This window comes from Helianthus annuus, chromosome 9 (genome assembly GCF_002127325.2).
Source record: "Helianthus annuus cultivar XRQ/B chromosome 9, HanXRQr2.0-SUNRISE, whole genome shotgun sequence".
NCBI lineage: Eukaryota > Viridiplantae > Streptophyta > Magnoliopsida > Asterales > Asteraceae > Helianthus > Helianthus annuus.
In genome coordinates this window covers 155,537,894-155,557,479 of record NC_035441.2, presented here as the reverse complement: position 1 = coordinate 155,557,479, position 19,586 = coordinate 155,537,894, and the positions used below count along the sequence as shown (strand labels likewise).

The 19,586-nt window shown below is 39.3% G+C and overlaps 1 protein-coding gene across 1 annotated transcript; it reads left to right on the top strand.

Annotated features, from left to right (window-relative positions):
* The first annotated feature begins 159 nt into the window (after positions 1-159).
* On the top strand, positions 160-3,236 carry LOC110879185 (receptor-like protein kinase FERONIA). Its single transcript, XM_022127606.2, has one exon. It carries the CDS (start codon positions 264-266, stop codon positions 2,784-2,786), a length of 2,523 nt encoding a protein of 840 aa, XP_021983298.1. The 5' UTR covers positions 160-263; the 3' UTR covers positions 2,787-3,236.
* Positions 3,237-19,586: the final 16,350 nt, after the last annotated feature.

The following is a 19,586-nucleotide window of genomic DNA, read 5'->3' as shown; positions in this document are numbered from 1 at the left end:
TGAATGATTTGGCTTTTAAACCATTATAATTAAGTGAATCTGTTATTATCCATCGTGATTCACGACCAACACTTAGGCCATGTGTTATGGGTGCGGGATAGTGGCCAACTATTGATTAGTCCTTTTGCACTATTGTCTAGTAGAAAATTTTAGAAGACTTTTCATGTCAATCAGCCTATCCTTTTGGTTTTAACAACCACTATGATTTATACCAAAAAAGCTACTGATATTTCCCAGACCCACAAGGAAAGCTATCAAGCATTATGCCACTGTTCACATTCACTTTGCCACTCTTTTCTTTGCTCCTCCACTTCTCCACCACCGCCACCACTACCGAACCACCATACAACGCCACTGACTATTACCTCTTTGACTGTGGTTCCTCCTCCACCACCACCAATTCGGACCGGATATGGGAGAGTGATGAACGTTCCACTGTTGTACCCTCCACCATCTCCACCACCTCATATTCATCCACCCCCGATCCTTCGGTCCCCCAAACACCTTATTCCACCACCCGAATCTTCAACGCTTCTTCATTCACATACACATTTCCGGTGTCCCAAGGCCCCAAGTTCCTCCGCCTATATTTCTACCCTGCCACTTACTCTGACCTCAAACCAGAACAATCTTTCTTCTCGGTATCATCCAACGGCTACTCTCTCTTAACCAACTTCAGTGCTTTCCTAACCGCCTCCTATCTGGAAAAGACCAGCTTTAGCAAAGAATACATCATCTACGTAAAACATGCACAGATCCTAAACGTTACCTTTACACCCTCACCCTACTCATATGCCTTCATCAACGGTATTGAAATCGTTTCAATGCCTGAAGATCTCTACTTTAACTCTAAGAACCTGAAATATGTTGGGATAGCTAATGGACCCGTTATCGCTAACAACATGGCTCTTGAAAATATTTACCGGTTAAACGTGGGTGGGGGAAATATACCGGGTACTAATGATACTGGTATGTACCGGTCATGGGAACAAGATATTAACTACATATACGGAGGTGCAATTGGGTTGACACCTAATTATGATCCAAAGGAGAAGATTATGTATACCAACAAGACACCAAGTTATACTGCACCTGAGCAAGTTTATCGAACCCAAAGGAGTATGGGCAAACTGTCTGACACGTACAATCTGACTTGGATACTTCCCGTTGATTCTGGGTTTTATTACATGCTCAGGCTCCATTTTTGCAACATTATACCACAATACAATAAAAGTAGTCAGGTGATTTTCAAAATCTTCATTAATAATCAAACTGCTGATGATGAAATTGATCTGTTCCAATTAACACAAGGTAGCGGTTATCCTGTAATCAAAGATTACATTGTGTTTGTCAAAGAGCCGAATCATAGCAGAGGCAAGCAAGATTTGTGGATCGCAATGCATCCTAATCCCAATTCTGAACTATATTTAGATGCTTATTTGAACGGTTTGGAAACCTTCAAGTTGAGCATGAATAGTAGTCTTGCTAGCCCAAACCCAGAACTTAGTAGTGAATACCCACAGCCAAGGCCTGTGTCTCCCATAATTCCAAAGAAAACTATGTCATATGCCCCTATAATTGGAGGTGTTGGGGGAGGATTAGTCTTGTTGACTATTTTAGTTCTTGTTTTACTTCGATTACAAGTCAAACACTTCGGCAAGCCATTAAACTCTACGAGACCTGGTCATTCACCATTACCATCAGGTAGATGTCGTCGTTTTTCACTGAAGGAAATGAAAGTTGCTACCTGTGAATTTGATGCCAAATGTGTTATAGGCAGAGGAGGGTTTGGTACGGTGTACAAAGGGTGCATTGATGAGGGTAAAACCATTGTTGCAATCAAACGGCTCAACTCATCATCCAAACAAGGTATTCGAGAATTCAGAGCAGAAATTGGGTTTCTGTCCAAACTACGCCATGTTCAACTAGTGTCCCTGATTGGATACTGTGATAGTGAGGGCGAGATGATACTGGTCTATGATTACATGCCCAACGGAACTCTACAGGAACATCTATACATGAATAACAACCCTCCTTTGTCATGGAAAAGACGTCTTCATATTTGCATTGGTGCAGCCAAAGGGTTGCAGTATCTCCACAGAGGTACAAACCGTGCAATAATCCATCGTGATGTCAAGTCCACAAATATCTTGCTAGATGAAAATTGGGTTGCTAAGTTGTGTGACTTCGGATTGTCAAAGAAAGGCCCTAAAGACCAAACACAAGACCATGTTACCACAATGGTGAAGGGTACCATCGGGTATCTGGATCCTGAATATTATCGAAAGAAACAACTCACTGAAAAATCTGATGTGTACTCCTTTGGGGTCGTTTTGCTTGAAGTGTTGTGTGCAAGACCTGTTATCAATCGAAGGCTACCTGATGAAGAAGTGAATCTGGCAGAACTGGGAAAGTCTTGTTATCGAAAGGGGACCCTGCATCGGATAATTGATCCAAACCTAAATAGTGAGATCGCCCCTAAGTGCTTAATGAAGTTTGGAGAGGTAGCATATAGTTGCTTGAAAGAAGAAGGAATTGCGCGCCCAACTATGGACGATGTGATTTGGGGACTAGAGTTTGCATTGCAACTGCAAGAATATGCTGAGAAAACCGGGGGAATGGTTGGCGAGGCAATGTTAGAATATCAACAGCTTCCATTCATCATGCAAGAAGAGCCAGCCACAACCGATGAACATGCATTACTGGGTTCAACTGAAATGACAATAAGACATGACACATCATCAACCGACACTTTCACCGGGATATCGCAGCCAACGGGAGGCTAATATAACTTTTGAGGCTTAGACTCCAACATCACAGAAATCCAGACTTTCACAAAGAAGGCTAATACAAATGGAATGATATAGATTCAAAAGAGCAGCACCTTAAAAGGTTATATTCTGCATTATCATTACAAGTTACCAAAACAAGTCTCAATTGTAGGATTTCTTAAGTTAAGAAGCAAGAATGTTATGTTAAATTGTAATGCACTTATAATAATAAATAATTTCAAACTGTAAAACATAAGTAGTAAATAATATATAAAAGAATGATGTATATAATCAACATAAGATTCTTTTTATAATGGCGTCACCAAATAAAACATTATTTATAAGTTTTACTATAAAAGGTGAATGTATGGTCTATTATTTGTTGGTCGATTTGGTGTGGAGGCCCGATCAAGGGAGGGTGGCCGGCCCTAGCCTTGGGTCGGTCCTTATGTCTTTATTTGGCAGTTAAATTAGGGTTTTAATTTAGTCGTCCTTAATTATGTCTATGTAGTCTTAGGCCTAACTTGGGGATTAAGTTTCCTAACCCTAGGTTAGTCACTATAGAATGATTGCTTTTTGCTTGTAATGCCTTGTAGCACCCATATAATAAAAGAAACCCTGGTTGCAGCACATTGGACATATGTTAGCCGACCGAACCACTTTAAATCTTCGTTGTTTGTTTAGTGCTTTCATGCGTGTGTGTTCAGTTCCATGTGTGTTCAAGCCTAACATTATTATTTACAAAGAACGACACCCAACAACAAAGTTAGTTTCCTATGATGTTAACCGCTCTACATATGTTATCGAAGTTGGTGGGCTCATACATTCCAGGTAAGGTTTGAAATATAAGCTACTAAAATGGCCATGCATGTGGAAGAACTGATAATTAAAAGACTTAAAAAGTCATGCTTTGATATTAGGACATGACCTATTGGCCATGCTATATTTCTTCATTAGACATAAGACACTAACATTCTACAAGAACCATGATGTTTTTAAAACTGACTGACACTTAAAAAGCAGGTTTCATTTGGATAGTGTGATTCGGTGTCTCCTATTTTTGGCTTGGACATTCTACAAACACATAACTTATAAACATATTTAGCAAACAAATTATGATTACAGCAAAAATTTGTAACAAGCAAGAGCATTCAATTGTTATGGGATGATCAGAAGAAACAAATACAATGCCACTCCTATGACACATGACATGGAATACCTAGGGTGCTTACACACTAAACCCCCAAATAATATCCAATTCGTGTTCATCGAACCGAATATTGAATTTTTCAATGTAACACCCCGAAAATTTTCATCCAACTGTGTGACGACACGTGTCCCGAATCTCCAACTAATCCCGACTATGTGGAAGGAGAGGGACCCACATTAAATACGTTGACTGAAACGTGTCCCGAATCTCCAACTAATCCCGACTATGTGGAAGGAGAGGGACCAATATTTCATATATTATAAATTCAAAGTTGAGGGGCTAAATTTGCCTAAAAGGCATTCTTTTATTTTTGGAGGTCCCTTGCGGACCGTGTGAACTAACCCTTGCGGTCCGCAAGGATGTTTAAATATTTACTGCGTTCCTATTCCCCTTGCGAACCGTATGGCATACCCCTTGCAGTCCGCATGGGGTTCGCTGACAGCAGCCTTGTTGCGAATCTTTTGTAATACCCCGAACCTTAATGTACTCGTTATAAACATGTGAAAAATGTAGTTTATAATTGTTGAACGAGTAAGTAACGAGTAGAATAGTTGTGTGAAATAAGAACTATCTTAACGAGCTTTGGCTATTATAAGAGACCGTTTAATATTAATAATAAAATATATTATTTTGACCTTACTCTGTTTTTAATGAAATTTAGGTTAAAACGTATATAAAAATGAGCTCGACTCAATCATATTCGTCGTTTTATAAACGTTATACTTTAAAGGTTATAAGAGATAAACGAGTTAAGCAGCTAAATTAATTATTAATTATATTATAATATATATATATATATATATATATAATATTAAAACAATGAAAGAATTGAATCAAGCAAGCAGGCAGGTCACTTACATCCCACATCGATGTATTTGTATAAGCCACCGTCCACTCATGTGTATATATAGGAGAGGCTTAGTATGTTCTTTAGGTAATAGTTTGTTTAACGTGAATCCTCTATTTTAGAGAATCTTACGTAGTACCCCTTTGGGTGTTGTTAGTAGTCGTTTTTGGAGCTCGAATAAGAGCAGGAGTGGGGAAACTATACATCAACGTGCCGTAGATAGTTTTAAGGACCTTGAGTCATAACCTGATAGTATTAGCGGCTGTTAAGCAATTGTTAATCAGGTGAGTCATCATACTGGTCTTTTAAATTGTGATAGTTTACTCGCCCATAACTAGTAATAATGAGAATGCTGCAGTATGCATGTGTAAGTAGGGGTATATGGGATCTTATTATGCTTAATGAGGTGTGTCACTTTGGGAATGGTAATAATGTATTGTACCCACAAACACTTCGTGCTTATAATGTCCAGCGACACACGCTCATACAAATGTGACGGTCGTAAAGGGGCACAACTGGAGGACTAGTATGACCCTTGTATAGTGGTTTGTGATAAATGTGGCCTATAAGGTTCAATGAGGCCTATCCTCACTATAATGTGGTCACATGCCCATATTGTGTATGCATATAATGTAAACTGTGGTTTGTCTTTATAAAATTGTATACTTATCTCAGGTGAGCCGTGAGGAAAGCTATAGGAACTAGTTGACCGTTGTGGAGTTTAGAAGATTAAGGAGTTCTTAGTTGCTAAAAGTTTGTGAATAAATAAAGTGTTGTACCCAGACTATTATAAGTTTTTATAAAAGTTTAGTTTGCTTCCATTGTAAGTGTATCAATTGTACATAATCACCCGGGTTACTAGTGACGGTGTTACAGTTGGTATCAGAGCCCGAGGTTTTAGCGAATTAGGTATTGTAGGAATGCCTAAGCTTTACCCAATAGTGCTCTAAAGGTTAATAGCGTACTCATACTAGGCCAAATAACATGTTCTTAGGAAAAGTATTTGCATAGTCAATTGAGTGACGCTAGAAGTAGTAAACATAAAAGTAAACTATGTTGTGCCTTTTTATGTGTTATATATATATATATATATATATATATATATATGTTTGTGTGATATATATAATTGTTATATTATAATGATGTATCATACATACCAGTAACTATGTATAATTATATTCCTATAGGAAGGAGACAATGTCTGAACATAGAGATGAACAAGAGTCTAGAAATTAATAGAATAACAGAAGGAGAGAGGAAGGTTCTCATAGGACTCAAACTCCCTCTCATAGTGTCAGATCCCGGTCTAGTATAAGCATGCATCTAAATCCTGAGGATATCCACAATATAGCCGTGGAAGTGGCTAAGGTAATAACGAATGCACAAACCGGTAATGTTAACCAATCAGGAGAACGACCTGAAAAAAGCTTAGCTACCTCCACGCCAGTACAAAGGGAAAGAATGGGCGAAAAGAAAAAGATTATTGTAACCATGCCACTAGAAGGAAAAGGTGAATATTCCAGATCAAAGGAATGCACTTATAAGCACTTCATGTCCTGTAAACCTCAGTCCTTCGATGGAAGAAAGGGAGCACAAGAAGCTCAAGACTGGCTCAACAGAATGGAGTCAGTATTAGACATATGTGAGCACTAGCAGAGTTGGGAAGGATTCCGACGACAGTAGCTTTATAAGGAAGGAACATTATGGTTGAAGACGTCTCTTGCCTGTTGTGTGGAAGCGGGGATGAAACGGTTGATCATCTCTTCACTAGTTGTCTGATTGTTTCGATTGTTTGGAACCACATCAGTTCGTGGTGTAGGGTGCCAGGTATAGTAGCCTTTTCATTTAAAGACTTAATGGAATTTCACAATTACTTGGGATTGAAAGATCAAGAGAAGGAGGTGTTGTATGGTATGATGATTATAGGATGTTGGAGCATTTGGAAAGCGAGGAATGAGTTGAAGTTTTCTGGAGTTTAGGTGAGGATTGAAAAGATCATCGTCGAAGTAAAGTCGATGCGGGTATTTGTGGTTTTGTAATAGATCTAAATATCAAGTATTCTGGTGGGATAACTGGTTTAAATTTGTAATTATGTAAGCGCTTCCATTGTTTGTTTGGCCCCCGGGTTTCGGGTGTGGTTTTTTTTATGAAGTTCACTATTCAAAAAAAATGTTGATATTAAAGAGTGTAAAATTTTATGAATCAAATCACAAACAAGAGACAACACAAGAAATAGTGACAAAACGGTGACAAAATCTTATTTATCCAACCCTAAAATATTTGCCCCCCAAAATACCCAAATATGATCTTACAAAAGTAAGATCAAACAATACAAAGTACAAACAGTACACAGATGATCATCAACTGATGATCAACAATACAGAAGTACAATCACAATACAGAATAATCTCTCAGATACAGATGAGAGATTATTCGTATAATCTCTGACTTGAAACCCTAACGAACAACCAGAGAGAAAATGAACAGATCTAGTACAAAGAAAGAGAAGATCATCTCTTTTATATTGTGAAACTTAATAAGTTTCATCTCAGTCTAGCACTTCCAGAATAAGGCAGCTTCAGTCCCCAAAGTTACATAAAGCCCCGTTAGATATTTTAGCAACTGTTACAACAACTAAACAAACTCATCAGCCCAATAACAAACTCATAGTATCAGCCCAACAAACCAAGAGAATGAACTGTATACGTATATAAGCAGCCCAAAATAATAGAGGGCAGCCCAATAATTTTAACATCCCCCTTCATTCAATTGATTTGAACAAATCAATTAAACCTAATCTTTTACAAAATTCTTCATGTTGTAACACATTCGGCCTTTTGTAAAAATATCAGCAAGTTCACTTTCAGAGTCAACTTTGGTAGGACTAACAATACCAACAGCCACTTTTTCCCTTAAGAAATGAAGATCCAATTCAAAATGTTTAGTTCTTTCGTGAAATACAGGATTAGCTGCTATGGACATAGCAGCTTGACTGTCACAATTTAGAACCATTGGCAATTTACAGTTAACACTCAATTCAGACAACAAGTTCCTTAACCACATAAGCTCACAAGTAGCAGAGCACATAGCTCTGTACTCGACTTCTGCAGTAGACCTTGAAACAGTGGCTTGTTTCTTGATTTTCCAAGAAACAAGACACTCTCCTAGAAAAATACAATATCCAGTAACAGATTTTCGAGTGGACAAGCATTTTGCCCAATCAGAATCAGCAAACCCATATAGATCCAGATTAGCACTCTTTTTAAAGCTTAAACCTTTACCAGGATTCAGCTTCAAATATCTTAACAATCTCAATGCTAAATCTAAATGAACTTCTTTTGGAGTATGCATAAATTGACTTAAAAACTGCACTGTATAACTAATATCAGGTCTTGTAAGAGACAAGTAAATCAGTTTTCCAATGAGTTTTTGAAAGCCAGTAACATTTCGAAGTAACTGAGTACTTTTATCAATTTTAGATGTGACAATAGAGCTCTGTTCTATTGGTGTGTTAACTGGTTTACATCCCAAGTAACCAAATTCGTTTAAGAGTTCTAAACAAATAACATCTTTATCATATAACACTTCAATACCTAAAAAATATTTAAGAACTCCTAAATCTTTGATCTTAAAAGTTTCATTTAAGACATGTTTAACATTTTTAATTTCAATATCAGAATTTCCAGTAATCACAATGTCATCAACATAGACCAACAGAAACACAGAGACACTGCCTTTAGACATAACAAACAAGGAATGATCACATTTACTTTGCACAAAGCCAACACTTAGCAAAACATCAGTCAACCTTTCATTCCATTTCCTAGGTGCCTGTTTAAGGCCATACAAAGATTTAACCAGTTTGCAAACTTTTGCTTCATTTTTAGAGTAATAACCTTGTGGCAGTTTCATATAGACATCTTCAGTTATAGAGCCATGTAAAAATGCATTATCAACATCAAGCTGATATAATGGCCATTGAAAAAATACAGCTAAAGTTATAACAACTCGAATAGAAACCATTTTAACTACAGGTGAGAAGGTTTCTCCAAAGTCAAGTCCTTCTCTTTGATTAAAGCCTTTTGCAACAAGTCTGGCTTTAAAACGTTCTATTTCACCATTTAACTTATATTTTACTCTATACACCCATTTACAGCCAATAGCTTTCCTTCCTTGAGGAAGGTCAGCAAGAACCCAAGTGTTATTTTTAAACAAAGCCTCCATTTCTTTGTTCATAGCTTCTACCCATCTGGGGTCTTTAGAAGCTTCTTCATAACAAGTGGGTTCGACAGTTTTATTTAAAGAAGTAGTAAAGCACAAATTATCACCTGACAAACATGAGTAACTAACAACTTTGTCTAAACTGTATTTTACTTTACTATTAAGAACAAAATTTTCAAATTTCTTGGGCACAACAACTTTCCTATGCGATCTTCTAAGAGAAGAATTTGTTCCCTCAGATGGGCTGATCTCATCATGTGAGGTACTAATGTCCTCTGCCCTACCAAATCCTACTCTATCACTACTTTCAACTCCAGTTACAGAATGTTGATGTTCAACATCACTTGGAGTGGCAGATGTAGAGGGGATTGGTTGCTGATCTTCATCAGTAACCTCAAGAGACTCATGACTCCCCTCTTCATCATTGGGAACTACAGGATCAGTTGTTAATACTTCAACACTATCAAAAAAATTTAAATGGTTTAAACTATTAGGCGAAGTTTTATATTGATCAGTTAACTGATTTGATTTATAAGGAAACACAGATTCATAAAACTTAACATCTCTTGAAAAAAACTCTTTTTTATTATCAAGACTCCATAATTTGTAACCTTTTTTAACATTTGAATAACCAATCAAGATACACTTTTCAGCATTAAAAGACAATTTATCAGATTCATTCAAAATAGTGCTGAAACACAAACAACCAAAGATCCTAAGATGTGCAAGAGAGGGTTTAAAACCAAACATTAACTCATAAGGACTTTTGCCTAGAAGAACAGATGAGGGTAACCTGTTAATAAGATAAATAGCAGTTAAAATGCAATCAGACCAGAACTTAAGTGGAACACCACTTTGGAACAACAGAGATCTTGCCAAATTTAAAAGATGTCTATGCTTCCTTTCTACAACACCATTTTCTTGTGGTGTGTAAGAACATGAAGTTTGGTGTAAAATACCTTTAGTTTTACAAAAGTTATTCATGTTACTATTAACAAACTCAGTACCATTATCACTTCTAAATATTTTTACCTTTTGTTTAAACTGAGTTAGAATTAGCTCATAAAAAATTTTAAGATTCTCAAACACTTCCATTTTGTTTCTCAACAGATAGCACCAAACAACACGAGAATAATCATCAACAACAGTTAAAAAATATTTAAACCCATCTCTACTTGTAACTTTATAAGGTCCCCAAACATCTAAATGAATAAGATCACCTACATTTTTGGTTTTATGTTCACTTAATGGAAAAGGAACTCTAACTTGTTTAGCCCTATGACAAGTTTCACATGGATTTTTAACAATATCAACAACACCTAGATCACCTTTTAAAATTGACAAGATCTGATCAGCAGGATGACCTAATCTACTATGCCATAAATTACTGTTGTTCAAACTATTAAAACACAAATTAGCAAGATTACCACCTTTATTAACAAAGTAAAGACCATTATCCTGTTTACCAGTCACCAGGATTCTCCCTGATTTCAAATCCTGAAGCAAACAATTGCTCTCATTAAACACAACATTGATTTGATTATCTTTAGCCAATTTGTAAACAGATAAAAGATTAACATTGTAAGTTGGAACAAAAAACACATCATGTAAAGTAACATCTTTAGCAAGTTTTATACTTCCAATTTTAGAGACTTTAGCTTTAGTTCCATTAGGGTGAGAAACAGTCAGATCATACTCAGACACATCTATACAATTAAACATATCCTTATCTGTTTTAACCATATGCTGATTAGCACCAGAATCACAAATCTAATTATAGTCAAAACCAAAATTGATTAAACTTGAACAACAGACAATCTTCCCTAAAGAACTAAACACATAACTAGACTCACCTCCCATATTAGAAGATTGAGATTCAGTCTGGTTTTTTCACCCACAAGACTCAGAAGTTTGGCAACCTGTTCTGGAGAAAAAGGAGACACAGATTGAACAGATGACACATTTGACCTAGAGTTTGATAAATTTTTCCCAACTTGACCTCCAGGTTTCTTTTTGAACCCTGAAGGATACCCAACCAATTCAAAACACCTATCAACAGTGTGACCAATTTTATTACAATGAGTACATTTAAAGTTAGGATTAGGTCCTCTTGTTTCTTTCTTTTTTTGTTCAAAAGTTTGATTTGTTTTAGAAACAAAAGATACATTTTGGCCTTTTCACCCTGCACTTGTGTTTCTATGTGATTCCTCTCTAGACACAATTGAAAAAGCAACTTTGACTGAAGGTAATGGCTCTCTTGTTAATAAATTTGTTCTAACAGGCTAATAGACATCATCTAAGCCCATTAGAAATTGCATAAGCTTGATTAAAGTAGAGAAATCGTTATAGTCTTTAGCTGCTTGACATGAACAAGAAGGCAGTTGAAGTACAGCATCAAACTGCTTCCACATAGTATTCAGTTTATGATAATATTCAGAAACTGAACTTCCATTTTGAGTAATACAATTAATTTTTTTATACAAATCATATACTATAGAGCCATCAACTTTATCATAAGTTTCTTTCAAATCTGTCCAGACATCAGAGGCTGATTTTGAAAAAACTTGTCCTAAGTACAACTCCTCTGAAACAGAATTTAACAACCAACTTAAGACAACTGAATTACACCTGTCCCACTGACTACTTAACACTTCATCATCAGTATTTTTCTTACATTTACCATCAATAAAGCCAAATTTATTTTTAGCTTCTAAGGCTAATTTCATAGCACTAGACCAAACCCTATAGTTTTCAGTGCCTTTTAATTTTATACCAACAATAGTCAAAGAACTTGAATCACTAGGATGTAAAAACAATGGATCACCTATATCCAACTTGCTAATCAAAGTCTGAGAAGACCCAGCATTATCATCTTTATTAGTCATACTCAACAACCAATGAAAACAAACACAGACAGCAAATACACCAACAACAAGACAAATATACAACAAAACCTAAGGCGAAGTTGTATCAGTGTCCAGATTCCAGGTTCGTCACTTATAGTGCCTGGACAGGTCTTAATACAGGAGCCAACCAATCAAAAAATAAAGAGAGGAGATAGAAAGATCTCACAGTGGGTGCAAGCGATCCAAAAACACCAGATCTAAACAGATCTGAAGTTTTAACACAATATCAAGAACAACACGACTGGTTAGTTTGCCCTAAATCTTCAAGGATTTAGAGACCAACACAGTTCTTCACCAAGAAGAAAGAAACCCTAGCTAGGGTTTGAAAAATCCAAACAACCTCCCAAGATCCAGAAGATCTAACAATATCAGGAATAGATCTGCAACTTGAAGCAGACCTACACACAAAAACAACAACCAAATCAGATTTAACAGCGGAAATAAGATCGGATCAAGAGCTCAAAGCTCTGATACCATGTAAAATTTTATGAATCAAATCACAAACAAGAGACAACACAAGAAATGGTGACAAAACGGTGACAAAATCTTATTTATCCAACCCTAAAATATTTGCCCCCCAAAATACCCAAATATGATCTTACAAAAGTAAGATCAAACAATACAAAGTACAAACAGTACACAGATGATCATCAACTGATGATCAACAATACAGAAGTACAATCACAACACAGAATAATCTCTCAGATACAGATGAGAGATTATTCGTATAATCTCTGACTTGAAACCCTAACGAACAACCAGAGAGAAAATGAACAGATCTAGTACAAAGAAAGAGAAGATCATCTCTTTTATATTATGAAACTTAATAAGTTTCATCTCAGTCCAGCACTTCCAGAATAAGGCAGCTTCAGTCCCCAAAGTTACACAAAGCCCCCTTAGATATTTTAGCAACTGTTACAACAACTAAACAAACTCATCAGCCCAATAACAAACTCATAGTATCAGCCCAACAAACCAAGAGAATGAACTGTATACGTATATAAGCAGCCCAAAATAATAGAGGGCAGCCCAATAATTTTAACAAAGAGCTTATTCCCATTTCCATTGAACAGAAGCTAGCTAGGTTCCCAAAGCAATAAATATTATTGAAGTCATAAGACGTAGATTCATTTTTAATTTTTTTTTGGGGGGGGGGGCAAATAGTAATAAGATTCGATGGGCGGGGTGGTAGAAGATTGTCATTTCCAAAAGGGAGGCTAGCAACAACTTTTCCTTTGTTGTACAAGTTGGCTGTAGAAAAACATGCGTGGGTCTTGCAAAGAGAATGGGAGAGGATGTTGTGTGGGACTGAATGGATGGTGTGACAACCCGAGCAAGGTTCCTACTCGACTTAATCTAGTACTTGTTTGCTAAATGTTGTGATTATATTTATATTTGATGTGGGTTATAAGTGTGTTTGTATATATACATGACTGTGTTAATAGCATGCTTAATATCAACTAATGGGAGTAATAGCCGAAAACACCCCTTGGTGAAAACCCCTACCCCAACGAAAACACAAGTGATCAAAACACTTGGTGTTTTCGTCCACTGCTCACCAACGAAAACCAGAATGGGCTTTAGGCCCAGAAGTGGTTCAGTTATATTTTTCTCTTAATCTTTGCGAGATGTTTCAATCGTCAAAAACCCTACAGTTTCTTTTCTGTGTGACGGCAACCACAAGCTCTAGGAGCCTTCTCTGCCCGCTCAAACCCTCAGCTTTCGGTCTCAGTTAGTGTTTAGCCGTACATAAATTAGATACTTTTGTTAACTGTATAAATGAAATCATTGTTGTGGATATTCGGTGATGTGTAAATCCATGATAGAATTCTTGACTGATGTTGTCTGATGATTTCTGCATAAGATGGTATGGATAGATGATTTAGATATTGAATTGTGTGATTAGTATAATGTTAATGAATTGCAGATCCGATATTACGTGTCCATGTTCTACTGTATGGTGTGGTGAATCACCATTAGGATATATTATGGATAATTGTTGATGATATCTAATGCTATTGAAACTGCCATGATGATTATTCTGGGTATAATTGTGTTGATGATTGATCATGAAACCGATTGAATCATTTTTGGATAATTGTTAGAGTTTTTTTTATGAAACTGTGGTTGATAGTGTTGTACCTGACGAAATCCCTCCACTCAACGAAAACAATGTCCAACGAAAACACCATGGTGTTTTCGGCCCAAGGTGTTTTCGCCCAAAAGAGTTTTCGGCCCAAGCTTGGTGTTTTCGGACCCAAGTGTTTTCGTCACCCTTATACCCAACGAAATCCCCACATAAACGAAATCACCTTAGGTGATTTCGGCTAAGGTGATTTCGGCCCAAGTTTGGATTTCGGCCCAAAGAGGGTTTCGGCCCTGTTAATTCAGTTAACTGTTAATTATAACTCTGTTAGTTTGTAACCTTGTTAAAGTATGCAAACTCTGTTAATCATCAAAACCCCTGTCAAACGATTGAACTGTTAACTCTGTTATGTCAGTAAAGTGGTTAACCCTGTTAAGTGTAAACTGTGTTAACTCAGTCAAATATACTAACTCTGTTAAGCACGACAATTAGTTTAGGAACTTGCTTGTAACCTTGAACTTGGTATGATTGGCAAATTGGTTAGGTGTTATTTAATGTTAAATGCCAAACCACTCTGTAATACTGATTGTACGTGAAACATTACGAATGTGAACTGATTAAGTATACGTGACCTATAGGACTTGATTGATTTCTGGTGAGCGCATAACTTAGCATACCGAGCAAACCAAGGTGAGTTCACACAGCCAAGGCATGGGGTTCCCGGGTGGGAATGGGATTTGAGGAATTATTGTGTATACTCAGATGATAGAACCGAACGATAAGATACGACTAGACTAGTAACACTTACTGAACTGATCTTCGCACACCTGCCAAGGGTTGGCCGCGATATTATGACTGACTTCGCACACCTGCCTTAGGAAGGCCGCGAACTAAACTTACTAATCTTCGCACACCTGCCTGGTAGGCCGCGATACTAATAAACCTAGTCTAGGATACTTGGGAGGAACATCCCCTAACATCTTCGCATACCTGCCTGGGAGGCCGCGATGGAAATATGACGTATGATATAACGAACGAACACACTACTACTCACACTATACTATTACCGAACTATTAACTGTGAACTCGCTCAACTAGTTGTTGACTTTCTGCTGCATGCCTTGCAGGACCTTAGGTACTTATGGAGCTTGCACAAGGAGGAGCGGGTCGTTGTGGGCAATGGATCGTGAATGCTATGTTAATCACTTAAACATTTGCACTTATGTTATACATGGGGTTTTCGTTATTACGCTTCTGCTATTGATACTATGTTTGGTTTAGAACATCAATTGTATTGAATTGGGTTTTTACGAACTATCTTATTTATATTATGCTATGTTCAATATGATTGATGGCTTGATCCTGGTCGGTCACGCTCCTAAGCGGTGATACTCCGCAGGTGGATTTTGGGGGTGTGACAGATTGGTATCAGAGCCATTGGTTATAGAGAACTTGGTTTTAATATGGGGAAAACGTTTTTATTAAAACCAGACTATAACCAGAACAGTGCTCTCAACGATCCACAACGACGCTTCGCTCCACGTGCAAGACTCGACATCCTAGGTAATAAGGTTTATGTTTATTGCCTGCATGCTAGAACTACATAGAACTTTGCTCGTAGTATGCTAGATTACATTGCTTACTATACGTCGTTACATGAGAACCCCTATGTGCTTACACTCTTCTGTCATCGCTCTATTCGCGAACCTCTCTAACTCATGTTGAATTTGCTATGAAGATCATGTCTGGACGTGTGAACATGACTCAAGCCCAGTTGACGGCTTTCGTTAATGAACAAATTGCTGCGGCACTTGCAGCTGCTCAAGCAGGTAGTATACCCTGCAGTATACACTCACACTAGGATCTTTAGATCCTACATTAACTCTCGTATTTAACTTTGTCCTATTCGTACACAATAGGTCAACACGCGCAGCAGCCTGTCTGCACTTTCAAGAACTTCATGGACTGTCGTCCAAGCTCATTCAATGGCACCGAGGGGGCAGTGGGACTCCTCCATTGGTTTGAGAAGCTAGAGTCCGTGTTTGAAATGTGTGAATGCCCTGAGGCTCGCAGGGTCAAGTATGCCACTGGCACGTTGGAAGGGATTGCGCTCACCTGGTGGAACGCGCAACTACAGATCCTAGGGTTGGCAGCTGCTAACGCCACACCTTGGGAGGATTTCAAGGAATTGATTAAACGTGAGTATTGCACACGAGACGACATTCACAAGTTGGAGAACGAGCTATACCACCTGAAGATGACGGGGTCAGAGATTGAGGCTTACACGAAACGGTCAAACGAACTGGCCATCTTATGTCCAACAATGGTGGACCCTCCAGTTAAGCGCATTGAGTTGTACCTCAAGGGGCTTGCGCCTGAGATTCAGAGCCACGTGACGTCGGCTAACCTCAACAATATCCAAGACATTCAGCGTCTTGCTCACCGACTCACCGATCAGGCAGTGGATCAGAACAAGCTGCCAAAACGCATCAGTGCTACCACTACTGCTACTACTACTCCAGCTACTACTTCTGCCACACCCAGCGAGAACAAAAGAAAGTGGGATGGGGATTCCAGCAAGGGATCAGTTTCTGTTCAGTCTCAAGCGCAGCAGCGTCGCACCAACGACTACCAGAGTCCGAATCAGCAGTCATCAGGCAGTCAGGGACAGAGTGGATATCGGGAATCCACCCGTGGTGTAATAGGTGCAACAAACACCACAGTGGGAGATGTCGCAGGGAACGTTGTCAAAGATGCCTCAAGCCGGGTCATGAGGCAAAGGATTGTAGAAGCTCACGGCCAGCAAATCAGAACCAGCAACTCCCACCGCCAGCTCCACAGAACCAGCAGCAGCAGCCACAGCGTGGGAACCGGGGATGTTTCCAGTGTGGGGCTGAAGGCCACTACAAACGTGATTGCCCTCAATTGAACCAGAACCAGAATCGCAACAACAACAATCAGGGCAACGGGAACAACAACAACAACAACGAGGGAATCAACAACAACAATGGCAACGAATCTCGGGGTCGTGCTTTTGTGCTAGGTCGGGGTGACGCAATGAATGATTCCAATGTGGTTATGGGTAAGTTTCTTCTCGACGATATTTATGTTACTGTCTTATTTGATTCGGGTTTTGATACAAGTTATATGTCTCTGAAAATGAGTAAATTGTTAAAACGTACACCAACACCCCTAAACACCAAACATGTCGTAGAGTTAGCAAATGGTAAAAGTGTAGAAGCCGCTCATGTAATCAAGGGTTGTAGCATCGTTTTAGCTGGTCAGACCTTCTCGATTGATCTTATACCCATAGTTTTGGGTAGTTTCGACGTCGTCATCGGTATGGATTGGTTATCCCAACATCACGCACAGATTTTATGCAAGGAAAAGATCATTCGTATTCCTCGCTCTAGTCAAGAACCTCTCGAAGTTCAAGGCGACAAGAGTGGTGCTGTGGTTAGCATCATCTCTTTCTTAAAGGCGCAGAAATGTTTACGAAAGGGGCACACTGCAATTCTGGCACTTGTCACTGATGCATCAGCGAAAGAAAAGAAGCTGGAGGATATTCCAGTTGTACGTGACTTTCCCCAGGTGTTTCCTGAAGATTTACCCGGTTTACCGCCTCACCGCCAAGTCGAATTCCAGATTGAGTTAGCTCCTGGAGCAGCACCAATAGCTCGCGCACCGTATCGTTTAGCTCCAACTGAACTGGAAGAACTTTCAAAACAGCTACAAGAGCTCTTGGATAAGGGCTTTATTCGTCCAAGCTCATCGCCTTGGGGAGCTCCAGTACTTTTCGTGAAAAAGAAGGATGGCACTTTCAGGATGTGCATCGACTACCGTGAACTGAACAAGGTGACGGTGAAGAACCGTTATCCTCTTCCGCGTATAGACGACTTATTCGACCAGTTGCAAGGGTCGAGTTACTACTCCAAGATAGACCTGAGGTCAGGGTATCATCAGCTGAGGGTCCGGGATGAGGACGTCTCTAAAACCGCATTCCGAACTCGCTACGGTCACTACGAGTTTCTTGTCATGCCATTTGGGTTAACGAACGCGCCTGCTGTATTTATGGATCTGATGAACAGGGTGTGCAAGCCGTACTTAGACAAATTTGTGATAGTGTTTATTGACGACATCCTGATCTACTCCAAGAGTCAGGAGGAGCACGAGCAGCATCTACGATTGATTTTGGAACTTCTTCGAAAGGAGCAATTGTACGCCAAGTTTTCTAAATGCGACTTCTGGCTTCGTGAAGTCCACTTCTTAGGCCATGTGGTGAACAGGGATGGGATTCATGTCGATCCATCCAAGGTAGATTCGATCAGGAACTGGCCTGCACCGCGTACACCAACGGAAATACGCCAATTCTTGGGCTTGGCAGGTTACTACAGACGGTTTATCAAAGACTTCTCCAAGATCGCACAGCCGCTTACACTACTGACACAGAAGGGTGTCACCTACCGTCGGGGAGGTCCCCAGGAAACCGCTTTCCAGTACTTAAAGGATAGGCTTTGCAGCGCACCTATTCTCTCACTGCCAGAGGGCACGGAAGATTTTGTGGTTTATTGTGACGCGTCGATACAAGGACTTGGGTGTGTATTGATGCAACGGGATAAAGTTATTGCCTACGCTTTGCGACAACTTAAGATTCATGAACGGAACTACACGACGCACGATTTAGAGCTAGGAGTTGTTGTTTTCGCGCTTAAGATATGGCGACACTACCTGTACGGTACCAGGTGCACAATTTACACCGATCACAGGAGTCTCGAGCATATCCTTAAGCAAAAGGATTTGAACATGCGTCAACGAAGATGGGTTGAACTTCTGAACGATTACGAATGCGCCATCAAGTACCATCCAGGCAAAGCCAATGTTGTGGCTGACGCTCTCAGTCGAAAGGACACTCTACCTAGGCGCGTACGAGCTTTGCAGCTCACTATTCAGTCCAGTCTTCCTGCACAGATACGAACTGCTCAGATCGAAGCATTGAAACCCGAAAACGTCAAGGCTGAAGCCTTACGCGGCTCAAGGCAACGAATGGAACAAAAGGAAGACGGCGCCTACTATGTAACAGGGCGTATTTGGGTCCCACTTTATGGCGGTTTACGAGAGCTGGTAATGGACGAAGCTCACAAGTCTCGCTACTCGGTACATCCAGGGTCGGATAAAATGTACCACGACATCAGAACTACATATTGGTGGCCTAGCATGAAAGCCCACATCGCTATTTACGTCGGCAAGTGTTTGACATGTGCAAAGGTCAAAGTGGAGTATCAGAAACCAGCGGGCCTACTTCAGCAACCCAAGATACCGCAATGGAAATGGGAAGAAATTTCCATGGATTTCGTTACAGGCCTACCCAGATCCCAACGTGGGAATGACACTATATGGGTGATTGTGGATCGACTCACCAAGTCTGCACACTTTCTGGCTATAAAGGAAACGGATAAGTTCTCTACTCTCGCAGACATTTATCTTAAAGAAGTTGTTTCGAGGCACGGCGTGCCCACCTCCATCATTTCGGATCGGGATGCACGAT

Excerpts from the sequence above, each read along its gene's own strand:
- LOC110879185 (XM_022127606.2), top strand. The coding sequence starts at position 264 with ATGCCACTGTTCACATTCACTTTGCCACTCTTTTCTTTGCTCCTCCAC.